At 40.5% G+C, this 26,688-nt stretch overlaps 2 protein-coding genes across 6 annotated transcripts in view; both read left to right on the forward strand.

The window, feature by feature from the left end:
• actn1 (actinin, alpha 1) overlaps window positions 1–6,140 on the forward strand; it is a 117,247-nt gene extending 111,107 nt beyond the window's left edge. For all 4 annotated transcript variants that reach the window (XM_061969001.1, XM_061969000.1, XM_061969002.1 and 1 more), the window contains 2 exons: window positions 3,552–3,710; window positions 5,621–6,140. In XM_061969001.1, the coding sequence (XP_061824985.1) occupies window positions 3,552–3,710; window positions 5,621–5,779 (318 nt within the window). In that variant the 3' untranslated portion in view covers window positions 5,780–6,140. The remainder of the gene's footprint in view (window positions 1–3,551; window positions 3,711–5,620) is intronic.
• A 3,881-nt stretch (window positions 6,141–10,021) lies between these two features.
• On the forward strand, window positions 10,022–24,865 carry cox16 (cytochrome c oxidase assembly factor COX16). Of its 2 annotated transcripts, none has more exons than XM_061969015.1 (4): window positions 10,022–10,201; window positions 13,819–13,915; window positions 17,899–17,967; window positions 21,960–24,865. In XM_061969015.1, exons 1-4 carry the CDS (start codon window positions 10,185–10,187, stop codon window positions 22,062–22,064), a joined length of 288 nt encoding a protein of 95 aa, XP_061824999.1. In that variant the 5' UTR covers window positions 10,022–10,184; the 3' UTR covers window positions 22,065–24,865. The 2 variants fall into 2 exon arrangements, with proteins under 2 accessions (XP_061824999.1, XP_061824998.1); XM_061969014.1 differs by having other exon boundaries at window positions 10,027–10,201; window positions 13,838–13,915.
• Window positions 24,866–26,688: the final 1,823 nt, after the last annotated feature.

Below are 26,688 nucleotides of genomic sequence, written 5' to 3' on the forward strand. Positions count from 1 at the left end.
TCAACTGATTACATTCACCTGCCTCTGGTTAGTGTTCGGGATGCGCACCTGTTGCCGGGCACTAATCAGAGGGCTATTTAGTCTTTGCCCTGGCCTCACTTGGGCTGGCTTCCCAGTTTGTTCCCATACAACAGATAACGACAACTTAGATTCCCGCTAGCTTTTCACGCTATGCCATTTTGCCTGCTAGCTCCCACGCTAGTCCTTTTGTTTTTGCCTTTTGCTATTTGCACGTCTTTTGTTCGTTCCCCGTACGATTTATATTTTCAATAAATTATTTTCCTACCTGCAAGCTGTGTCCGAAGCCGTCTGCATCCTTGGGAGAACCACACCCGCATCACTATGCGACCAAGTCGTTACAGTAGGAAGCCAGCACAAGACAATTCTCCCGCACCGGCTAACGAGGAGTGGGACGAAGGTACGCTCATGGTGTTGCGAGCGATGGAAGCCGAGACGCTTCGCTATTCGACGGAGGAGAGGTCGAAACTCATGTGGGGAGCTGGAGGCTCTCTTATCCCCATCGACTCCCTCTGGTCGGAAGACATCGCCGCTACACCGCAGTACCGTGCGCGCCGTCAAAGACGGAAACCGGCCAGAAGGTCTTTCCCTCGCCGCCAAGACGCGCCGCTCCTGCAAACTCCTCCCCCGGACCGAAGCAAGCTACATGCAGCTCAAACTTCCCCTCCTCAGACGTTTGGCAACCCAATCGACCACTTCGCCAAACATTTCTTCGATTGGGCTGTCAGTCACATGGACATTTGCAACAATGACGTCATTTCATTGGCGCACCCCGAAGAGGTAACTCCGCCCACTTCCGATGACGTCATTGAGCAAGAATTTTTTTTTCCATCTTCTGCTTCATTCAGTCAGCCACCTCCAAATGACTTTTATTCCAAGATAAAACATTATCAGGACATTTTTATTAAGTGTAAGTCTAGTCAGTCACATTCTGATTTTCAGACTCCACCTCCAGTGACTTTGGTTCCGCCCTCAGTGACTATTGCTCCGCCCACTCCTCTGTTTTCTCCCTCCTGGTCGTCCCTACAGTCCCATGATATTGGGAAGACTAACAGTCAATTTGAACATTTTAAAAAGGAGGAGTATACCCCCCTCCTTACCTCCCCCCACCCACCCTTGAAGACGGTTCCAAACCGCAAAGAGCGCGTCTGGTATCCGCGTCTTGAGGGGGGGGCTAGTACTGGGAACTGTGCTAGTGCGGTGGCACAACTTCGGCGTGCTAAGCGGCAACCTCCTGCACGGCCACCGCCACCAGTTTTTCGGCGTGCTAAGCGGCAACCTCCTGCATGACCACCGCCACCAGTTTTTCGGCGTGCTAAGCCGCAACCTCCTGCACGGCCACCGCCACCAGTTTTTCGGCGTGCTAAACCGCAACCTCCTGCACGGCCCCCGCCACCAGTCTTTCGGCGTGCTAAACCGCAACCTCCTGCACGGCCACCGCCACCAGTCCTTCGTCCTGCTAAGCCACAACCGCCAGCTAGGCCACCTCCAGCTGCACCTCGGCTAGCACCTGTTCCTGCACCTCGGCTGACACACCAAGCTTCGTCTCCTGTACCTCCACCAGCGCCGGCTCCAAGGCTGGTTCCCACACCAGCGCCGGCTCCAAGGCTGGTTCCCACACCAGCGCCGGCTCCAAGGCTGGTTCCCACACCAGCGCCGGCTCCAAGGCTGGTTCCCACACCAGCGCCGGCTCCAAGGCTGGTTCCCACACCAGCGCCGGCTCCACGGCTGGTACCCACACCAGCGCCGGCTCCACGGCTGGTACCCACACCAGCGCCGGCTCCACGGCTGGTACCCACACCAGCGCCGGCTCCACAGCTGGTACCAGAACCTGCACCTGCTCCACGGCTGGTACCAGAACCTGCACCTGCCTCCACGGCGACGACGTCTCCTCCTGCCTCCACGGCGACGACGTCTCCTCCTGCTTCCACGGCGACGTCTGCTCTCTCCTCGTCTCCGGTGGGCTTTTCCAGGACGCCGCCACCTTCCTCGCCCTCATCGTCGTCTCAGCGACCTCGAGTGGTCTGGCTGCGCAAGCGGCGCTCTCTGAGGTTTCTGTATGGACGCCTGTGGAGCAAACAGCAGCGACAACCGAGACATAGACTTAGAACTCTGCGGCTGCTGAACTTCTGGCGCCACTCACGCCCACCTTCTCGGCAGCCACGAATGTGGCCTTTCCGTGGTCGCCCGCCTCGCCTGCGGCAGCGGCGTTCCACTCGCCGCCGCCACCTGACTCTTCCCCGGTGGATTCGGGGACACGTGGCCTGGCGACCCACCACCAAATCCTCCCTCCACCCTCCCTGGTCTCTTGAACTGTTTCTTGTTTTTTGGGTTCTAGTTTTATTTCGTGTCAAGGGACATCTAGAATCTGTCCTTTAAGGGGGGGGTACTGTTACGATCCGCTGCCCGGATCATAGTTTGTTTATGTTTGAGTCACATGTTTTCAGCACCTTGATTTTGTTTGTGTTCAGTTGCCATGTCAACTGATTACATTCACCTGCCTCTGGTTAGTGTTCGGGACGCGCACCTGTTGCCGGGCACTAATCAGAGGGCTATTTAGTCTTTGCCCTGGCCTCACTCGGGCTGGCTTCCCAGTTTGTTCCCATACAACAGATAACGACAACTTAGATTCCCGCTAGCTTTTCACGCTATGCCATTTTGCCTGCTAGCTCCCACGCTAGTCCTTTTGTTTTTGCCTTTTGCTATTTGCACGCCTTTTGTTCGTTCCCCGTACGATTTATATTTTCAATAAATTATTTTCCTACCTGCAAGCTGTGTCCGAAGCCGTCTGCATCCTTGGGAGAACCACACCCGCATCACTATGCGACCAAGTCGTTACAAACAGGGTTATAACCTGGACACGTTAGCTCGTCGATATTGTAACACGTGACGTGACAACAGCGGCGGTGTTAATGAAGCAGCGTCAGGCTGCCCACCGTCAATGAAACGCTCGGTGAAATCGCGGATTAACGTTAAATATATGACGAGCCGCGAGCGATGCAGCTATAACTTATCTACCTACAACCTATATTACCCTCGTATTTTGATCCGGTCGGTCCGTTCTTTTACTCCGCCGTCTACTTCTTCTTCTTCTTCTTCTTCTTCTTTTGGCCCACCAGGTGAATTAAGTGCTATTGGCGGAGTTACAATGCATAGTAGGCTACCGCCACCTACTGCACCGGAGTTGTAACTACAAGGTACATTCACAGACAGTCCCATTGCTTTTATGAGCGGTCGAGCGAGTCAAAAGCCGAAAAATCCATTTGTGGCGGACGTAATTCTTTCGTGGCGGGCCGCCACAAATAAATGAATGTGTGGGAAACACTGCAACAGTTGTGTATCGTTCATATAGTAATACACTAATTGTGTATGTTTCATACAGATTCTTGTGTGATGTCACACAAAGCCACTTCAGAGCTTTTCTAAAAAATGTTTGTCTTTTCACTATTCAAAGTGCAGTTTAGAATGTTCTCCAAAGTCATGTAACCCAGGAGTCAGTGAGCGAGCTGACATGGTTCTGTGTGGCCACACAGGGTGAGAGCGAGTTTGCCCGCATCATGAGCGTGGTGGACCCCAACCGCATGGGCATCGTCACCTTCCAGGCCTTCATCGACTTCATGTCCCGCGAGACTGCCGACACGGACACGGCCGACCAGGTCATGGCCTCCTTCAAAGTCCTGGCGGGTGACAAGGTAACATGGCGCTGGAGATCATAGCATGTACTTGCACATGCCCCTCATAGCCACTGGGGGCATTTTGGCGCTGTACGATCAAAAGTATATACTGTATCTACAATTTTTTTTTTTTTTAAATCTAAGAAACAACCAAAATATTGTACTTGTTTTTAAATACAATGTGTATGTGCAAGTGTGTGTGTGTGTGTGTGTGTATATATATATATATATATACATACATATATATATATGTATAAATATATATATATATGTATATATATATATATGTGTATATATATACATATATATATATGTGTATATATGTATATATGTATATATATATATATATATATATATATACATATATATATGGACAGTTTAATTTATTATTTATAATTGTTTTTATTTAATTTGGCTTCATATTTAATCAGTGCATATATATGCATATATATATATATATATATATATATATATATATATATATATATATATATATATATATATATATATATATATATATATAGTACATCAAACATTTTTTAAATCTAAGAAACAACAAAAATAGTGTACTTGTTTTAAATACTATATAAAACTAAATATGCATTTGCAAATCAAGACTTTTGTATGAGCATTGCTATGATATGTCCCCAATCAGTTGTATTGCTATTTCTAGTATTTTTTTTTTTTTTAATATTCTTTAAAATACATTTTATACATGAACTGTATGTTCTTATTTTGTATTTTTATTTGTTCTTTTTGTGACAAAAATGTATAAATACAAAGCCAATTAAATAAATACAATTACAAATTATATATTAAATTGTCCATTAAATAAATTATTTACATTAGGTAAACATTTTTAATATTTACACTTCAGTGTTTTTAATTCTATTGGAAAGTAATTACATTTCTACAGCTAGTTTTATTATTTAAAATCCATCTTCTACATGAACTATATGTACTTACTTTGTATTCCTATTTGTTATTTTTTGTGACAAAATTTATAAAAAAAAGAAAGCCTATTAATTAATTGTCCAGTAATTAATCAATAACATTAAGTAATGTTATGTTAATCCTACTTACAAATTAAATTTTTAATATTTACACTTCAGTATTTTTCAATTTAATTTTAATACAATATAATTAACAAATAATTTAGTATACTTTGGTTTTAATTAGTAAGTTGTTCTAAAGGGTCCGTTGAAAACTGAATCGTATGAAAACCATAAATAATAAATTCAATACATTCAATTAATATGTTCCCCCAAACCAATATATGAAAATAACACATTTGATAAAGAATAATGATAGTTTACATACAGAAAACAACGTGAAGTACATACAAATGTTGTGTGAATGAACATTTAACATCACGTTTCCCTTTATTTATTTACTCTTGGTTGATTATTTTGCAGTTGTACTCAATAAAAAAAGTCACACTAAAACCAAGACCGTGAATGAAAACCAATAAATATTTGTGGTAAAAATGTTCGCCTAAAAAACAAGTCATACTAAAGCTGTGGCAAATAAAAACCGAGGTAATATTGTATATTGTGTTATGTTTTAGTTATTTGATTGACTTTTATGTCATTTAGTCACAAAAGAATAAGAATAAAGTCATACACATTTCTTCTGGAGAACATTTTCTGGTAAAAACTGGCAATTTTACTGTAAAATGTTCATTGTCTTATACACCGAATTACTGTAAATCGAAAAATAGCCCAGGTTTTTTTCACTAGCTGCCCTTTTTATTTTGTACCGTAAAATCTATGGTCGTTTTTACAGTGCATTATTGTAAATGTAACAACCACACACCTTATTTTTTACATACAATTTCTGGCAAGTGAGAAACCATCTTTTTTTTGTTAGCCGTAAAACCTACTGACTTTTTTTTACAGTGTGAAAATAATGTCATTGTCCGCCAACAGAACTACATTTTAGCTGACGAGCTGCGGCGAGAGCTGCCCCCCGACCAGGCGGATTACTGCATCGCCCGCATGGCCCCTTACACGGGCCCCGATGGCGTGCCGGGCGCCCTGGACTACATGTCTTTTTCCACCGCTCTGTATGGCGAGAGCGACCTTTGAACTCTCTGCTCCGACCACCGCTGTGTGCTCTTGACTCATGTCGCTGCGCCCCCCACCCCCACTACGCTAATTTTGTTTTCTACTCTCTGGCCTTATTCTTTTTTTTTGGTCCTCTGGCTCCTCCCACAAGCTGTGTCCCTTCTATGTGCTTCCCCACGCCAAGCTGCAGCTCTCTGGGTCTTTTTTCACGCAGGGAGAAACAAACATGTTTGTTTTTATGTTCTCGTTATCCTTGTTTGTCTTCATAAATGAATAAAGTCAACATATTTTATTATACTGAACAAAAAAAGGTATTTTTCTTCACCTGATTGAAAGTAAAGAGACAAACATTGTAATAAAGACAAATTGCTACCATACGCTTCCTATTAGTCTGTCGTTTATCCAACATTTGATTGATTGATTGATTGAAACTTTTATTAGTAGATTGCACAGTACAGTACATATTCCGTACAATTGAGCACTAAATGGTAACAATCGAATAAGTTTTTCAACTTAGGAGAAATATAATCTTAGAGAGAAATGTAATTTAAAACATTTGTATGCACGTACAACACTTAAGACCTTCAGTATATTAGTATGTGGAATTAAATTATGGAATGGATTAAGCAAAGCAATCAAACAATGTACTAATATGATCCACTTCAAGAAACTCTTCAAACTTAAAGTGTTTACAAAGTACAAAGAAGAGGAACCATGATAAACATTCTGAATTTATTTAACTCATCCATTCTTTCATTCTTTCACTCACAAAATAATCTTACTTATCTCAACATATGAAATGTAACTTACTTCACCAATTATTATTTATTTACTTATTTTATTGTGATTACTTATGGAGTATATTGTGAATAAATTGAGAACAGGAAGTGAACAAAAGTTTTAGCAACTGTTATGTAAAAGAAAAGGGGTAGGATTAAATAAGCTTTGCTTCTTCCTACTCCTTTTCGAACATGTTGAAAAGAGAAACTGGAGATTGTGATGTATCATGTTGTATACTTGCATGTTCGAAATAAACTTAAACTCAAACTCAAACTCGACTTGTTTAAGTCGGGGTCCACGTAATCAATTCATGGTACAAATAATACAGCATAATACAGTCATCACACAAGTTAATCATCACAGTATACACATTTAATTATTTACATTATTTACCTTTTCATACATACATATTTCAATCCAGCCTTTGTTTTTTCATTTGTTTTTCAAATGTTTTTTCATTTTCTGTAGTGCTTGTCTTATTGAGGGTTACACACTGCAAAAACTGAAATCTAAGTAAGATTAAATATCTCAAATAAGGGTGATATTTGCTTATTTTCTGTCTGATAAGATAATTCTTCTCACTAAGCAGATTTTATGTTAGTGTTTTACTTGTTTTAAGGCAGTGGTTCTCAAACTTTTTTTGTCATCCCCCACTTTGGACAAGGGGGAGTTTTCAAGCCCCACCTGCCCCCATCGCCACAACAGAACGCTAATGCCAAGCTTAACATTTTCAAATTTATTGAACATCAAGTAACATCAAGTTGTATACATTTAAACTCAATAACATAAAATAACATCAAGTTCAATAATGAATAAAATAACTGTGCAGCTGTGGTATAACTTGCATCAAGTTCAATAAGAAATAAAATAACTTGCATAAAGTTCAATAATAAATAAAACAAAAGTGTTATAACTTGCATCAAGTTCAATAATAAATCAAATATAAGTGTTATAACTTGCATCAAGTTCAATAATATCCATCCATCCATCCATCTTCTTCCGCTTATCCGAGGTCGGGTCGCGGGGGCAGCAGCTTAGGCAGGGAAGCCCAGACTTCCCTCTCCCCAGCCACTTCGTCCAGCTCTTCCTGTGGGACCCCGAGGCGTTCCCAGGCCAGCCGGGAGACATAGTCTTCCCAACGTGTCCTGGGTCTTTCCCGCGGCCTCCTACCGGTGGGACGTGCCCTAAACACCTCCCTAGGGAGGCGTTCGGGTGGCATCCTGACCAGATGCCCGAACCACCTCATCTGGCTCCTCTCGATGTGGAGGAGCAGCGGCTTTACTTTGAGCTCCTCCCGGATGGCAGAGCTTCTCACCCTATCTCTAAGGGAGAGCCCCGCCACCCGGCGGAGGAAACTCATTTCGGCCGCTTGTACCCGTGATCTTGTCCTTTCGGTCATAACCCAAAGCTCATGACCATAGGTGAGGATGGGAACGTAGATCGACCGGTAAATTGAGAGCTTTGCCTTCCGGCTCAGCTCCTTCTTCACCACAACGGATCGATACAGCGTCCGCATTACTGAAGACGCCGCACCTCCAAGTCCGAGTCCATGGTTCTCGCCCGAAAAAGGGTGGAGTGCCATCTCCGGGTTGGGGAGGAGATCTTGCCCCAAGTGGAGGAGTTCAAGTTCAATAATAAATCAAATAAAAGTGTTATAACTTGCATCAAGTTCAATAATAAATCAAATAAAAGTGTTATAACTTGCATCAAGTTCAATAATAAATCAAATAACTTGCATCAAGTTCAATAATAAATAAAATAATAGTGCCACTTTGCAATCTTTGCAAAAAAAAGAGGAGCTATGCATTTGGCAAGACAGGGCAAGTGACAGCACTTTTCCCCGGGAGAGCCACTTTGATTCAGTGTGAAACAGCACGGCCGTATGATCAGCTCCCATTTCCTCACACAGTGCAGAGAACAGTCACGCTTTCAGTGGTCGTGTTTTGATCAAATTGACCGCGCTCACAACATGTTAAAACCTCATTGAGTTCGGGGCTGAGCTGCCTTGACGCACTGTGTCATTCACTGGAATGACACAGTGTGTCCAATGTGCATTTGGCGCAACCCTCTTTATTAAAGCCTACAGCCTGTTTCTTGACCCTGCCATGGTCTGTGCGCCATCAGAGCAAAAGCCCACACAGTTTTCCCATTTAGGTCGTGTTCTTTGAGGAAACTATGTCCATTATCTTGAACAGCTCATCAGCAGTGGCTCTATTTTTTATGTATTTGCAAAACAGAAAATCCTCGCACAGTGACTCGCCATTCACAAAGCGTACGTACTGCGATGAACAGGCAGTTTTTATTGCTGTCAGTAGCTTCGTCCACTTGTAAAGCAAAACGACTTTCTTTTAATTTGTCTACGAGTTGTTCCTCAAGATCACTTGCAATGTCGCATATACGTCTCGCCACTGCGTCGTTTGACAGTGGGACAGCTTTTCATTTTGCTGCGCTTGTCTCGTCAAGTTTGTTCCGCTTAGCCCCGCCCCCATTAGTTACTGTTGCTATGTCTGTCAAACTTTCGCTCCTCCAGAAATTTAAAGCCTACAGGAAAAATAAGTAATTTACATTTATTTATATAGCAGATTTCACAGACAGAATCACAAAGTGATTTACAGTGTGTATAGAAAATGAAAGCATAGTAAAAAAAAAATCTAAGAATATAATTAAAAAAAAAAAATTAAAGTAAAATTTCCTCCCGTTCCTCGCGCCCCACCTGTCATGTCTCTATTCCCCACCAGTGGGGCGCGCCCCACACTTTGAGAAACGCTGTTTTAAGGGTTTTGGTCCTAAATGATCTCAGTAAGATATTACAGCTTGTTGCATGCTGAGATTTGATGAGCTATATTTAGTAAAACATGCTTGAAACTAGAATATCAAGTGTTGCAAAGCTGTGTCATCAACACTCACAAGTATAATTCTACTTTTTTAAAGTAATAATTTCTTCAAGCATGAAAAAAAAAATCATGATGCCGAGCGCATATCATTATGTCAAGATAATGGCACTAGCATTTACTTCATTTAAGAATATTTTTCAACATATTGAGCACAAAGGTCTCTTTTTTTCTACCAAGAAAAGTGCACTTGTTATTAGTGATAATATACTTATTTTAATGTATTTTGGGGTTCATTGAAATTAGCTAATTTTACTTGTTTTGGAAAGTCTCGACAAGCCGAATTTTCTAGTTATATTGGCAGATAATTTTGCTTAGTTCAAGTAAAATACCCCTCTTTTTTTTTTTCTTTTTTTTTCTTTCTTGTTTTTGAACTCTTTACTTTTTGCAGTGCAGGTAAGGTGGAGCCTAACCAAGCTGACTTTGGGTGAGACTGAGAGGTACACCAAGACAGGCGTAATGAGCGGTATCACACTTCCTGTTGACAAACCCATACTATAACGAAAATATGAATGATCTATATGCCATTAATTTAACAGTACAACATTGTTAATTAATTTTGATCTGCCATTACATAACAGGAACCTTCATTTTTATAGGACGTCGTTGCACTCCGGACTCTTTAACGCCACGGACCAAACCCGGAAAAGACCAAACTTTTAGACATGCTAGTTCGGCCTGACATGGAGGTTTAAGCTTGTTATAAAGAGTCATGTTTAGCTTTAAAACACTGCAGAAGAACAGGACATTTAAATATGGAGTACCTATGGTCGTAAGTAACGCTCTTACACATTTATATTACTCTCAACATGTCGGTCATGGGAACTACGCTCGCTAGCTATAGAGGGCACCTGGTGTAATATTTGAGCTTTTACCATTAACGCATTCATTAAAGTATTAGATGCAATTTAGGAGATTATTGGAAGTAACGGTACGAACGAGTGATGGGTTGATGAGGCGTCATGAAGCGTTTCGACACATTGCAAAACTGTATTGATACTGTGTCGACACTGTGTCACTAAATACTGACATCTGCTGGACATTAAAAATCCTTACAGGCAACCTATGGACCGACTCAATTGACACTGATTTTATGACCTAGTACAGCAACCCGCGGCTCTTTGATCACTCTGATGTGCTCAGCTGCATACTTGCTGACCCTCCCGATTTTTCCTGGAGACTTCCGAATTTCAGTGCCTCTCCCGAAAATCTCCCGGGGCAACAATATTGAGGGCGTGCCTTTAGCGTCCGATTTTACACCGGCCCAGTCACATGTTGTATGCAGGCTCTGCCCTTCACACTTAAAAGTGACTGCAAGGCATACTTGGTCAACAGCCATACAGGTCACACTGAGGGTGGCCGTATAAAACAACTTTAGCACTGTTACTAATATGCACCACACTGTGAACCATTGGCGTTGTTAGGTATATTATAGGGGGGCTCAAGCCCCCCTAAAATATTCTTAAGCCCCCCTAAATAATTTGGTGTTTTTTTTTTTTTTTTTACAAATACATGCCAACATAGTCATTATAAAGTGGCCCGAATATGAAATAAATAAATAATCATATAACCTGTTATTATTCACTCAGTTTCCCCTCACTTCGTAGCGTAAGGTAGAGAGCCCCTTTAGTGCGTCGGTATCCAATCCATTCCACTTGTTCATATAGAAAATTCCCACATCACTCAAATTCCAGTCCGCATTTTCTCTGCGACCTTGGTTGCGGTCCTGCAGGTGTACGAAGCACATTATCTTCCTTTACAATGAGTGAAGCTGCACAAAACCTTGTGTGTGCAATTGTAAATCATTTAGTTTTTAAGTTTTGTGTTTCTTGTAGAATCTATATAAAGTAATATACATTAGCCTATTGTTAAAATAATGAAAAAAACATCATTAAATATATTTGTTTTATTGTATTGTTACATTAATAGCTGTTGTATTATTATAGGATGGCTTAGTAAACATTTCATAGGATTTTCTGAGGGAGGAAAAACCAAGACATTTAATATAAAATGTAAAATGAATAAATACATAAAAAGAAAAAAAATGGTTAAAAGCCATCGTCCCGGGGAGCATTTCATTTCGTCCCGTGCATTTAAAAAAAAAAATAATAATAACAATGAATAATTTCTAAGTCTTTGTTAGCCGTTTATGAAGTTTTGTGCTTGTGCGTAACATTTGCTCGCATCCTGTGCATCTCCTGGGGGCTAAGCCCCTCCTGTCCTTAAAAGCTAGTGACGCCCCTGGTGTGAACCCACACCAAACAAGAATGACAAACACATTTCTGGAGAACATCCGCACCGTAACACAACATAAACACAACAGAACAAATACCCAGAATCCCATGCAGCACTAACTCTTCCGGGCTACATTATACACCCCCGCTACCACCAAACCCCACCCACCCAACCCCTTCTGCCCCCTCCGTGCGTCGGTTGAGGTGGGCGGGGTTGGGAGGGGGGCGTGGTTTGGTGGTAGCGGGGGTGTATAATGTAGCCCGGAAGAGTTAGTGCTGCATGGGGATTCTGGGTACTTGTTATGTTGTGTTACGGTGGGGATGTTGTCCAGAAATGCGTTTGTCATTCTTGTTTGGTGTGGGTTCACAGTGTGGCGCATATTAGTAACAGTGTTAAAGTTGTTTTATACGGCCACCCGCAGTGTAACCTGTACGGCTGTTGACTAAGTATGCATTGCAGTCACTTATATGTGTCTGCAGAAGCCGCATACAACATGTAACTGGGCTGGCACGCTGTTTATACAGCCTGTAGAGGGCGCTAAAGACAGTGCCATCACGGCAGGCCCTTATTATTGTCGTTTTGGTGAAAATCAGCAGACATTCGAGAGAATACTTGCCCTGAATTTCGGGAGTCTCCTGGAAAAATTTGGAGGGTTGGCAAGTATGACGCTGTCAAGTGCCATTCATACAGAACTCGCGAAACAACGTCTCGCGGGCCGCGTGTCTGGTTTATACATAGCACAAATAAAATAAAAACTGTATGCAGTGTTATTTCATTTTAAATTTAAAAAGAGTTTTGTGGCTCCCATTGTTTTCTTTAATTTGTGAAACAAGTCAAAATGGCTCTTTGAGTGGTAAAGGTTGCCGACCCCTGACCTAGTATATACAATAATATAAACCAAGTCATTGTATTTCATTTAGCATTATTTCATATCTTCATTTAAATAAAAATATCTTTTTTAGATACAGTCAATAAATAATGTGAACATGTATCATAACATGGAAATCTAAGAGAACGTGTTGTGAATGAGGATGCTTGTGGACTGGGAATTGTCATGATCGGTCACGTGACTTTCTAAAAGCGGTACGCGCACCGACACAGGGTTTTGCTCTATGAGCTCGACGCATGCGCCGATGCATCGGTGTTGCCGGACCCATCACTAGTGCGAACTGTATCGGGCTACTGAGTTAATGTCAATAATTTGATTTTACATTTAAAGAGTCCAACTTACGTTCTCATCCATCCATCGTCTTCCGCTTATCCGAGGTCGGGTCGCGGGGGCAGCAGCCTAAGCAGGGAAGCCTAGACTTTCCTCTCCCCAGCCACTTCGTCCAGCTCCTCCCGGGGGATCCCGAGGCATTCCCAGGCCAGCCGGGAGACATAGTCTCCCCAACGTGTCCTGGGTCTTCCCCGTGGCCTCCTACCGGTCGGATGTGCACTAAACACCTCCCTAGGGAGGCGTTCGGGTGGCATCCTGAGCCATCAATCAATCAATTCAATCAATTTCCTTTATTGTCATTGTCATAATAACACTTAAGTCATACATGAACAACGAGATTTTGTTTGAGCTTTGTCCAGCGGCATAGAAACTGCATTGATGTGCAGGTTGACAATAGTTTACATTTTAGCATTGTCAGGAAGATCGCGATAAGAGGGACGTGGGGGTGGGAACAGTCAGATGTCTAATGGGTGTTATGTTGATGTTGCAGCAATGCAATGTCCAGAGCACAATTATTGAGGTGGTGAAGAGTGAGGTAATAAGATGGTCCGGGGCAGCAAAGAGGCAGGCTGTTCATTTAGCAGTCTCACAGCCTGGGGATACAGACTGTGAGACATTCTGGTGGTCCTGGCGCGAATCGATCTATACCTCCTTCCAGAGGGTAGCAGGTTGATGCCCGAACCACCTCATCTGGCTCCTCTCCATGTGGAGGAGCAGCGGTTTTACTTTGAGCTCCTCCCGGATGGCAGAGCTTCTCACTCTATCTCTAAGGGAGAGACCCGCGTGGTCAAAAGTTGACATACACTTGTAAAGAACATAATGTCATGGCTGTCTTCAGTTTCCAATAATTTCTACAATTCTTATTTTTTATTAATATATCATGGCACCTTCATGAATATTTGTCATCTGTTTCTGATTTGCATTTTTTTTTTTAGCAAATGTGTTTTATTTCAGCTTCTGGTGGTTGGAGGTTCTTTTGGCCTGCGGGAGTTTACGCAGATCCGATATGATGCCCAGAAGATCAAGAGAAAGGTGTGCCAATGTTTAACCTTTAAAGAAGAGCAGCACTTTAAAAAAAAAAAAAAAAAAGAAAAAAAAAAAGCCCATCATTTTCAATCCCTATGTAAGACAAGACCACATATTTTTCATTTTAATGCATTCTAAGTAGAGATGTCCGATAATGGCTTTTTTGCCGATATCCAATATTGTCCAACTCTTAAAGGGGAACATTATCACCAGACCTATGTAAGCGTCAATATGTACCTTGATGTTGCAGAAAAAAGACCATATATTTTTTTAACCGATTTCCGAACTCTAAATGGGTGAATTTTGGCGAATTAAACGCCTTTCTAATATTCGCTCTCGGAGCGATGACGTCACAACGTGGCGTCACATCGGGAAGCAATCCGCCATTTTCTCAAACACCGAGTCAAACCAGCTCTGTTATTTTCCGTTTTTTCGACTGTTTTCCGTACCTTGGAGACATCATGCCTCGTCGGTGTGTTGTCGGAGGGTGTAACAACACGAACAGGGACGGATACAAGTTGCACCAGTGGCCCAAAGATGCAAAAGTGGCAAGAAATTGGACGTTTGTTCCGTACACTTTACCGACAAAAGCTATGCTACGACAGAGATGGCAAGAATGTGTGGATATCCTGCGACACTCAAAGCAGATGCATTTCCAACGATAAAGTCAAAGAAATCTGCCGCCAGACCCCCATTGAATCTGCCGGAGTGTGTGAGCAATTCAGGGACAAAGGACCTCGGTAGCACGGCAAGCGATGGCGGCAGTTTGTTCCCGCAGACGAGCGAGCTAAACCCCCTGGATGTCTTGGCTCACACCGTCCCTTAAACTGGACAGATCAGCTTTCAGGAAAAGAGCGCGGATGAGGGTATGTCTACAGAATATATTAATTGATGAAAATTGGGCTGTCTGCACTCTCAAAGTGCATGTTGTTGCCAAATGTATTTCATATGCTGTAAACCTAGTTCATAGTTGTTAGTTTCCTTTAATGCCAAACAAACACATACCAATCGTTGGTTAGAAGGCGATCGCCGAATTCGTCCTCGCTTTCTCCCGTGTCGCTGGCTGTCGTGTCGTTTTCGTCGGTTTCGCTTGCATACGGTTCAAACCGATATGGCTCAATAGCTTCAGTTTCTTCTTCAATTTCGTTTTCGCTACCTGCCTCCACACTACAACCATCCGTTTCAATACATTCGTAATCTGTTGAATCGCTTAAGCCGCTGAAATCCGAGTCTGAATCCGAGCTAATGTCGCTATAGCTTGCTGTTCTTTAAAGTTAAAGTTAAAGTACCAATGATTGTCACACACACACTAGGTGTGGCGAAATTATTCTCTGCATTTGACCCATCACCCTTGAACACCCCCTGGGAGGTGAGGGGAGCAGTGGGCAGCAGCGGTGGCTGCGCCCGGGAATCATTTTGGTGATTTAACCCCCAATTCCAACCCTTGATGATGAGTGCCAAGCAGGGAGGTAATGGGTCCCATTTTTATAGTCTTTGGTATGACTCGGCCGGGATTTGAACTCCCAACCTACCGATCTCAGGACGGACACTCTAACCACTAGGCCACTGAGTTTGTTTGTGTTGGCTTCACTATGTGACGTCACAGGAAAATGGACGGGTGGTTAAAATCAGGCACTTTGAGGCTTTTTTTAGGGATATTGCGTGGTGGGTAAAATTTTTAAAAAAACTTCGAAAAATATAATAAGCCACTGGGAATTGATTTTTAATGGTTTTAACCATTCTGAAATTGTGATAATGTTCCCCTTTAATTACCGATTCCGATTTCAACCGATACTAATATACAGTCGTGGAATTAACACATTATTATGCCTAATTTTGTTGTGATGCCCCGCTGGATGCATTAAACAATGTAACAAGGTTTTCCAAAAAAAATCAACTCAAGTTATGGAAAAAAAATGCCAACATGGCACTGCCATATTTATTATTAAAGTCACAAAGTGCATTATTTTTTTTAACATGCCTCAAAACAGCAGCTTGGAATTTGGAACATGCTCTCCCTGAGCGAGCATGAGGAGGTTGAGGTGGGCGGGGTTGAAATGGGGGTTAGGGGGTAGCGGGGGGTGTATATTGTAGCGTCCCGGAAGAGTTAGTGCTGCAAGGGGTTCTGGGTATTTGTTCTGTTGTGTTCTCTCGAAATGTGTTTGTCATTCTTGTCTGGTGTGGGTTCACAGTGTGGCGCATATTTGTAACAGTGTTAAAGTTGTTTATACGGCCACCCTCAGTGTGACCTGTATGGCTGTTGACCAAGTATGCATTGCATTCACTTGTGTGTGTGAAAAGCCGTAGATATTATGTGACTGGGCCGGCACGCAAAGGCAGTGCCTTTAAGGTTTATTGGCGCTCTGTACTTCTCCCTACGTCCGTGTACACAGCGGCGTTTTAAAAAGTCATAAATTTTACTTTTTGAAACCGATACCGATAATTTTGAAACCGATACTGATAATTTCCGATATTACATTTTAAAGCATTTATTGGCCGATAATATCGATATTATCGGACATCGCTATTAAGGACCCATGTTATATACAATGACCCTGGAACTAAAGATGAAAATTAGCCTTTGGCTACAATTTGACACATTAACATTGCGTATGTTCATTAACGTGCATTGTCCCATGTACTATAACAAATGGTGACTTCCTATCAGGAGTTGTAATATACATCTAGAAACAAGCTATTGCTGTGTTTAGTGGGACAGGTGAAAGTTAAGTCGGAGAAAATCCCGAAGGTAATAATTACTTAATGTTTCTGTGCGGCCCGGTAGCAAATGCGAGGACCGATACCGGTGGTTGGGGACCTATGGCCTACGTAACATGTAATGGTGGTGCTTTGGTCAAAATGTTCATTATGTTTTACAGACCATTTTCAAATCGCTTTCTGACCGTCTCTACAGGATGCGCCGTTTTGTGGCATATATATATATATATATATATATATATATATATATATATATATATATATATATATATATATATACAGGTGTGTACCTGTAGTTTTTAGCGCTTCCATAGTAAGTTTACTTAGCGATCTGATCTTAGAACTGTACCCTACTTTATGATGAATGCCCCACAACAAGATGATAAAGAATAAGAAGGAGCTTATTGACTACGGCGCAGACTATAATGGCAGACGCACGCGCACATTTTTGGGACTTATGATCCCACATTTACATCAGCAGTTACCAATAGGTAAGCAAAGTTGGTTTTGCATAATAGGGTGAAACAAAACGCCAGGTAATGTGTCTCTGAATAGGTGTCATTTTGGGGTCCTTATGCACACACCATACTAATACCCATTTTTTAAAGCACATTTTCGGGACTTATGATCCCACATTTACATCAGCAGTTACCAATTGGTAAGCAAAGTTGGTTTTGCATAATAGGGTGAAACAAAACGCCAGGTAATGTGTCTATGAATAGGTGCCATTTTGGGGTCCTTATGCACACACCATACTAATACCCATTTTTTGATGCGCAGCACGTCTGACTACAGTAGACGTAATACGCCGGAGTCATAAAGTCAAAGTCGTACTAAAACGTTTTGACAGATTTTTGAGCGTTGTGTGCAATGTTCTATATTCTCAATGAAACATCAACGTTTTAGGCTTGCTTGCTCACCTGTACTTGTGAGTGTCTTTTATTGAACGGGGACATCAATCTGCAGTCCACGCGTATCTCTTATGTGTGACTGCCATCTGTTGGTCACATTTATCATAACACCACTCGAGGTAGGTAAGCACAACCCATAGTAAGTTGAAGATCCATTCAATTTTGCTTTAGTTCCAATCTCACCTCTCAGACAACTACTTCCATATTGATTGTGTTGTCAGTCACAATAGCTTTGCAATGGTTTGTCTTTTAAGCTCCAAGTCAGTAGTACCTCAGGTGTGTCTAATAATAATAATAATAATAATAATAATAATAATAATAACAGTGTGTTGATGAGACTTGATGTTGTTTTGGTCTCAGTTGGATCCTTCCCTGGAGGCCCGAGTGAGTAAGCAGGACCAGTCGCTGGTCTTAGAGAATGAGTATGAGGTAAGTACACACTGCACGTACAGTAGATATTATTCCAAGTACAAGAAAGTTTCACAAAATGGTTCACTAAAAGCTGCACCCTAGCGACCTCTACTGGTAGTTGGGATAAAAGTATTTAAAGCTTTCACTTCCTGTGTGAGTCACGTTCTAGAGCAGGGGTAGGGAATCTATGGCTCTAGAGCAGGGGTCGGCAACCCGCGGCTCCGGAGCCGCATGCGGCTCTTTGATCACTCTGATGCGGCTCAGCTGCATACTTGCCGATCCTCCCGATTTTCCCGGGAGATTTCCGAATTTTAGTGCCTCTCGCAGAAATCTCCCGGGATTAATATTCTCCTATTTTCACCCTAACAATAATAAAAAGGGCGTGCCATGATGGTACAGCATTCAGCTCCCTCTACGATCTGAATAAACAGCGTGCCAGCCCAGGCTTTTGTTGTATGCATATTCTACTTGTACACGTAAGCGACAGCAAGGCATACTTGGTCAACAGCCACACAGGTTACACTGACGGTGGCCATATAAAACAACTTTAACACTCTTACTAATAATGCGCCACACTTTGAACCAAAACCAAACAAGAATGACAAACACATTTCGGGAGAATATCTGCTCCTTAACACAACATAAACACAACATAACAAATACCCAGAATCCCATGCAGCCCTGACTCTTCCGGGCTACATTATACACCCCTGCTACCACCAAACCCCCAGACCGCCCACCCCCCACCCCCGCCCCGCCCCCCCCTCCGTGCGTCGGTTGAGGTGGGCGGGGTTTGGTAGCAGGGGTGTATAATGTAGCCCGGAAGAGTCAGGGCTGCATGGGATTCTGGGTATTTGTTCTGTTGTGTTTATGTTGTGTTACGGTGCAGATGTTCTCCAGAAATGTGTTTGTCATTTTTGTTTGATGTGGATTCACAGTGTGGCGCAAATTAGTAAGAGTGTTAAAGTTTATACCGCCACCGTCAGTGTAACCTGTGTGGTTGTTGACCAAGTATGCCTTGCTGTCAATTACGTGAGCAAGTAGAAGTCTCATACCACGTGAGGTTGGGCCGGCACACTGCTTGTAGAGAGTGCTAAATGCTGTACCACCACGGCACGTTCGAGTGAACAGTTGCCTGTAAATTTGTAGTACGCTGGCAAAATCGGGTGGGTTGACAAGTATGACGCTGTCAAGCGCCATTAATACAAAACTCGAGATCCTTGGTTAATACATAGCACAAAGCAAAAAAAAAACTGGATGCAGTGTCATTTCATTATGAACTTCAAAAGATCTTCGTGGCTCCCATTGATTTCTTTGATTTGTGAAACTGGTCAAAATGGCTCTTTGACTGGTAAAGGTTGCCGACCCCTGCTCTAGAGCTAGATGTGGCTCTTTTGATGACAGCATCTGGCTCTCAGATAAATCTTAGCTGACACTGCTTAACACGATAAGTAATGAATAATTTCGCTGGTTAAAGTTAAAGTTAAGTTAAAGTACCAATGATTGTCACACACACACACACACACACACTAGGTGTGATGAAATTTGTCCTCTGCATTCGACCCATCCCCTAGTTCACCCCCTGGGAGGTGAAGAGAGCAGTGGGCAGCAGCGGTGCCGCGCCCGGGAATAATTTTTGGTGATTCAACCCCCAATTCCAACCCTTGATGCTGAGTGCCAAGCAGGGAAGTAATGGGTCCCATTTTTATAGTCTCTGGTAATCGCAGTGTTAAAAATAACCCCATATCAACCAGACTACAAAGCCATCAGCAAAACCATGCACCACCAGAAGTCGCATTAATGGTAAGAAGTAGGGATGTCCGATAATGGCTTTTTGCCGAACTCTTTAATTACCGATACTGATATCAACCGATACCGATATAAACCGATATATACAGTCGTGGAATTAACACATTATTATGCCTAATTTGGACAACCAGGTATGGTGAAGATAAGGTCCTTTAAAAAAAAAAAAAGATAAATAAATTTAAAAACATTTTATTGAATAAAAAAGAAAGTAAAACAATATAAAAACAGTTACATAGAAACGAGTAATTAATGAAAATGAGTCAAATTAACTGTTAAAGGTTAATACTATTAGTGGACCAGCAGCACGCACAATCATGTGTGCTTACGGACTGTATCCCTTGCAGACAGTATTGATATATATTGATATATAATGTAGGAACCAGAATATTAATAACAGAAAGAAACAACCCTTTTGTGTGAATGAGTGTGAATGGGGGAGGAAGGTTTTTTGGGTTGGTGCACTAATTGTAAGTGTATCTTGTGTTTTTTATGATGATTTAATTTAAAACAAAAAACAAAAACCCGATACTGAAAATTAAAAAAACGATACCGATAATTTCCGATATTACATTTTATAGCATTTATCGGCCGATATTATCGGACATCTCTAGTAAGAAATATTTTATTTATTATTGGTTAGCTTCAGAATAACAATGTTATTAAAAAGAATAAGAGACTTATTATACTCTGAAAATTTGAGATGTCCGATAACGGCTTTTTTGACGATATTCCGATATTGTCCAACTCTTAATTACCGATTCCGATATCAACCGATACCGATGTATACAGTCGTGGAATTAACACATTATTATGCCTAATTTTGTTGTGATGCCCCGCTGGATGCATTAAACAATGTAACAAGGTTTTCCAAAATAAATCAACTCAAGTTATGGAAAAAAATGCCAACATGGCACTGCCATATTTATTATTGAAGTCACAAAGTGCATTATTTTTTTTAACATGCCTCAAAACAGCAGCTTGGAATTTGGGAAACCAGCACTTGGTGGGACAAACAAAATGGCTTGACGTACCAAATTTGGCCCCCCGTTCCCAACTTTGGGCACCCCTGCTCTAGACCATGTGACATCGTCAACCAGGAATATAACGAGGACGCACGCAAAAACTGCACTGCAAAAACTGAAATCTAAGTAAGATTAAATATCTAAAATAAGGGTGACATTTGCTTATTTTCTGTCTGATAAGATAATTCTTCTCACTAAGCAGATTTTATGTTGGAGTGTTTTACTCGTTTTAAGGGTTTTGGTCCTAAATGATCTCAGTAAGATATTACAGCTTGTTGCTGAGATTTGATGACCTATATTGAGTAAAACATGCTTGAAACTAGAATATCAAGTGTTGCAAAACTGTGTCATCAACACTCACAAGTATGAAACTACTTTTTTAAAGTAATAATTTCTTATTTCAAGCATGAACAAAAAAAAAATCATGATGCCGAGCGCATATCAGCAAGATAATGGCATTGGCATGTACTTAATTTAAGAATATATTTCAACATATTGAGCAAAAAGGTCTAATTTCTTTTTCTACCAAGAAAAGTGCATTTGTTATTAGTGAGAATATACTTATTTTAAGGTATTTTGGGGTTCATTGAGTTTAGCTAATGTTACTTGATTTGGAAAGTCTTTTTCTTGTTCTATTGGCAGATAATTTTGCTTAGTTCAAATAAAATACCCCTCATTTTTGTTTTTTGTTTTTGAACACTGACTTTTTGCAGTGTGCTTGGAAAAATAATAACTTAAGGTAGATCTTTTAGAAACATGTCTACTTTCTCTTGATCTATTTAGGGTGCAGTGCTGCATTTAAAAAAAAAAAAACAGAATACTTCCAGGATTGTGATGTTATTAGACAGCATGGAAACAAGAGTTGAGAACATTCACAGAGATTCCTAATGCTAATACTTGATTAAAAAAAAATACAATAATTGATTATTTTAAAAATAAAAAATGTTCACATACTGCTCAAAAGTTTACAGACACTTCCTGTTCAATGAGGGAAATGTCCCCAAACCTTTGACTGGTAGAAAGTACTAGCTACTTGCTTGAATCCAATCAAACATCAATCAAGCAATCAATCAATGACTTTAAGTCTCACACAGTCCGTGGGGGACTGGTGTGGGCTCCAGTAAGCATGTCTGACCAACCGTGTTTTTTTTGACGGCCGGCCTTCTTTTGTCCGTGCAGAAGATGAAGGAGGCCAATTTGGATGATTGGAAGAACATCCGCGGCCCGCGGCCCTGGGAGAACTCCAAGGATTTCCAGGATCAGCAGCGCAGCATGCAAAGATAGGATCCCACAAAACAAGACCTGAGGACTCATTCCTTAGCCTCTTGTTGGACATCCTCTGAGGACAACATTTGTAGGACACAAATGGTAAATAACTATATATATAAGTAGATACATCAGCGTGCTAAGAGACTTGTCTACCTGGTGGTCATCATAGTAGGGGCTACTTTTATATTGTAAATAAATCCTAAAATGTTTATTTCTCTACATACTTTCATGCAGTTTAATTTATTGTCAATCCAAAAACATGTGCTTTTAATTAGAGGTGTCCCTATACAATATCAATATCGGTCTGATATCAACAACAAAAATAAGAAGTATATCGGACACCGTGTAAAATGTCCGATACAAGGAGTCCTGCAGCGTGTTCATTTGTGCAAAGCTGGCCAGGCAGTTAACATCTAAAAGGTTGGTCTTTTCTTCGATTGTAGTCAAGTCATTTACAAAAAATAAATATGTTAGCATACAGTCTACTAGGAGCTAACGGCTGCCAGTGTTGGGACTAAGGCGTTACTGTAACGCCGTTACTTTTGGCGGTGAATAGTAATATAACGCGTTATTTTTTATATTCAGTAACTCAGTTACCGTTACTGCTTTATTTTACGTTATTTTTTATGTATTATCGGCTAGAAACTGAGAAGATCTGAGTGTGTTTTATTGCAGCTCTGCGGAAGAGGCGACAAGAAAGAGGCGCGCTGTATGTGTGTGTGTGTGTGTGGGAGGTGGCGTGTCTGTGTTTACTAACAAGACATCATCGCGAAGCCCGAAGCCGAGTTTCTTAAAATGGAGATATTCTCAATACTTTTCTTTTGTCGACCACAAAGAAAATAACATTTTAGTTAAATGTAAGTTGTGTCTTGGATCAAAGATCCTATCCTAGCAATTCAAATCTGCTGAAACAGCTACAAAAGCAACATGCTTCGACGAAGCTAGTAAAGAGAGACACACTTCACCTCCTAAGCAACAGCGGCTGGATTTTAACGAGGCACTGCGCACTGAAGGTACACACTCTTGTCAATTCTCTTATATACTCTTTCATTCTAGACTTCTAGAGTGTTTGATTATCACATCACTCTAAATGTATAGACTATAAAGTTCACAAACATAAAGAGGGATGCTAGTGGGCCAGGCCAATCTTTCCTTATCTCTAAACTAAAACTGAGGAAATGTGTAGAGTGTTCTGGACTTCAGACATGATTTTATTTCAGAATTCCTTGAGAGAGAAAAACGCCTGGTTAGGCTTTGTGTATGTAGTGTGTGCCTTTCTTGCTTTACAGCTATGCTGTTGTTATGCTGTTTGTTACTTATGTATGTTATGTTGCAGCTATTTAAAATAGTTTTGTCAATTTGTTCTGGCCTGAAACAAATTGGCCCTTTGAAACATATCTTTGGTCTTTGTGTGTTGTATGTAGACCACATTGCTTAGCAGAGTTCAGTGATGCAAATGCATGTCAAGTTGATCAACAGATTGTATTATTCTCCAGTGCAATAACAGTACTGAAATGAAGGCTAAAAGGGCATTAAATGGGGCCTTAAAAAATATATATATATACAGTATATATATATATATATATATATATATATATATATATATATATATATATACATAAGTAATTAAATAGTTACTTTTCACAGTAACGCATTACTTTTTGGTTTAAGTAACTGAGTTAGTAACTGAGTTACTTTTGAAATAAAGTAACTAACTAGTTACCGGTTTTCAGTAACTAACCCAACACTGACGGCTGCACAACAGCAAAGCACACAAGCTGGCTATTAATTGGACAATATTGCAGTCTAAAAGAGTACATTTGTTAACATTAGCAAATATGAAATAATTATAGTTGCATATTACTCAAGGCAGAAAAGCGTATTAGAAAGTATCCAGTAACAAATGTGTCCACATATTTCAAGTTACTCCGTCATGAGCTTTTTGTGATTGTGGCCATTAGGTGTTGCCAGAAAACAATTACCACTTAAGGCGGTTCATAATAAATACCGTATTTTTTGGAGTATAAGTCGCACCGGCCGAAAATGCATAATAAAGAAGGGAAAAAACATATATAAGTCGCACTGGAGTATAAGTCGCATTTTTGGGGGAAATGTATTTGATAAAAGCCAACACCAAGAATAGACATTTGAAAGGCAATTTAAAATAAATAAAGAATAGTGAACAACAGGCTGAATAAGTGTACGTTATATGAGGCATAAATAACCAACTGGTATGTTAACGTAACATATTATGGTAAGAGTCATTCAAATAACTATAACATATAGAACATGCTATACGTTTACCAAACAATCTGTCACTCCTAATCGCTAAATCCCATGAAATCTTATACGTCTAGTCTCTTACGTGAATGAGATAAATAATATTATTTGATATTTTACGCTAATGTGTTAATAATTTCACACACCGAAAAATACGGTAATGTGTTTTTCATACCGACCATTTTTCTCTGCTTGACACATTTCACTCGATCAAACCTTTTTCTAACATTCCACTGTACAAAATAAAAGTATTTCTGATCATAATTATTGATAATATTGGATCAATATCAGTATGCATAGGACAATTCTCAAGACTCCACTATCATTATTGTACCGGAAGTGGTAAAATTGTATAGAGGCACCCTTACTACTATTACACCTTTTTTGTAAATAAAAAAAAAAAAAACCTCACCTATGACAGATTATTTCCAGTGTCATTGTTTCACCTGCACGTCATTTTTTGCAAGCGTATGCAAGCACAATGTACCTGCATTCTTGTTTTTCTACATCCAGCAGGCACAAGACATTAAAACAACGTTGAGAACTTGTTGACTTAGGTCCTGACGTTGAGCAACTTAAACCTACCGTTGAAACATGTTTTTTGACAACATTTAATCAATTTCATGTTGTGATGTTGAATTAACCATTACATGTTGGTCATTTTCCAACCAATATTCTACAACACAAATACAATGTTGAAACAACATGCTTTTTCACAACGTTTATTCAATCTCAGGTTTCCCATACAACAACGTGGATCCAACGTTGGACGCAAACGTTGTCTCAGTTTACAAATACAACTATTTTGCAAGGTTGATTCAAAGACAGTTGTAAATGTAGGGGCAAGAGGGGTCAGAGCTGAGTTGAGAAAGTACATGTTGGTATACCCATACAATGTACAAAACCCAAAACCAGTGAAGTTGGCACATTGTGTAAATTGTTAATAAAAACAGAATACAATGATTTGCAAATCCTTTTCAACTTATATTCAGTTGAATAGACTGCAAAGACAAGATATTTAACGTTCCGACTGGAAAACTTAATTTTTTGCAAATGTTAGCTCATTTGGAATTTGATGCCTGCAACATGTTTCAAAAAAAGCTGGCACAAGTGGCAAAAAAGACTGAGAAAGTTGAGGAATGCTCATCAAACACTTATTTGGAACATTCCACAGGTGAACAGGCTCATTGGGAACATGATTGGGTATAAAAGCAGCTTCCATGAAATGCTCAGTCATTCACAAACAAGGATGGGGCGAGGGTCACCACTTTGTGAACAAATGCGTGAGCAAATTGTCGAACAGTTTAAGAACATTTCTCAACCAGCTATTGCAAGGAATTTAGGAATTTCACCATCTACGGTCCGTAATATCATCAAAAGGTTCGGAGAATCTGGAGAAATCACTGCACGTAAGCGATGATATTACGGACCTTGGATCCCTCAGGCGGTACTGCATCAAAAAGCGACATCAGCGTGTAAAGGATATCACCACATGGGCTCAGGAACACTTAAGAAAACCACTGTCAGTAACTACAGTTCTTCGCTACACCTGTAAGTGCAAGTTAAAACTCTACTAGGCAAAGCCAAAGCCATTTATCAACAACACCCAGAAACGCTGCCGGCCTTGCTGGGCCCGAGCTCATCTAAGATGGACTGATGCAAAGTGTAAACATTTCAAATAGTTTTTGGAAACTGTGGACGTCGTGTCCTCCGGAACAAAGAGGAAAAGAACCATCCAGACTGTTATAGGCGCAAAGTTGAAAACCCATTATCTGTAATGGTAAGTAACAACAAAAACCAACAGGTGGCGCCAAACCACTTCCCCCCGCCCCCCCCCCCCCCAGCCAGTAAGTCGGAGGTTTTCTTCCTGTCACTCACACACTGACACCAGTGACCTAGCCAGGAATTCTGATGCTAATTTCAAGATAATGCTAACTTTTTTATTTGACTTTGTGTACATTGAAATAACAATGAAAAAAAAAAAAAAAAAAAAAAAAAAAAAATATATATATATATATATATATATATATATGTATGTATGTATGTATGTGTATATATGCACATATATACATATATATATATATATATATGTGTGTGTATGTATATATATATATATATATGTATGTATATATATATATGTGTATATGTATATATATATATATATATGTGTATATGTATGTATATATATATATGTATATGTGTATATATATATGTATATGTGTATATATATGTGTGTGTATATATGTATATATACAAGTGTGTATATGTGTGTATGTATATATACAAGTGTGTATATATGTATATGTGTGTGTATAAATGTGTATATATGTATGTGTATGTATATTATATCTATGTATGT

The sequence above is a fragment of the Nerophis lumbriciformis genome, linkage group LG08 (assembly GCF_033978685.3).
Source record: "Nerophis lumbriciformis linkage group LG08, RoL_Nlum_v2.1, whole genome shotgun sequence".
In the NCBI taxonomy this organism is placed as follows: domain Eukaryota; kingdom Metazoa; phylum Chordata; class Actinopteri; order Syngnathiformes; family Syngnathidae; genus Nerophis; species Nerophis lumbriciformis.

Coding starts and splice junctions, on each gene's coding strand:
- cox16 (XM_061969014.1), top strand. CDS start 10,142: ATGTTTAGCTTTAAAACACTGCAGAAGAACAGGACATTTAAATATGGA. Junction 13,916..17,898: donor CCCAGAAGATCAAGAGAAAG/GTGTGCCAATGT, acceptor TTTTGGTCTCAG/TTGGATCCTTCCCTGGAGGC. Junction 17,968..21,959: donor TCTTAGAGAATGAGTATGAG/GTAAGTACACAC, acceptor TTGTCCGTGCAG/AAGATGAAGGAGGCCAATTT.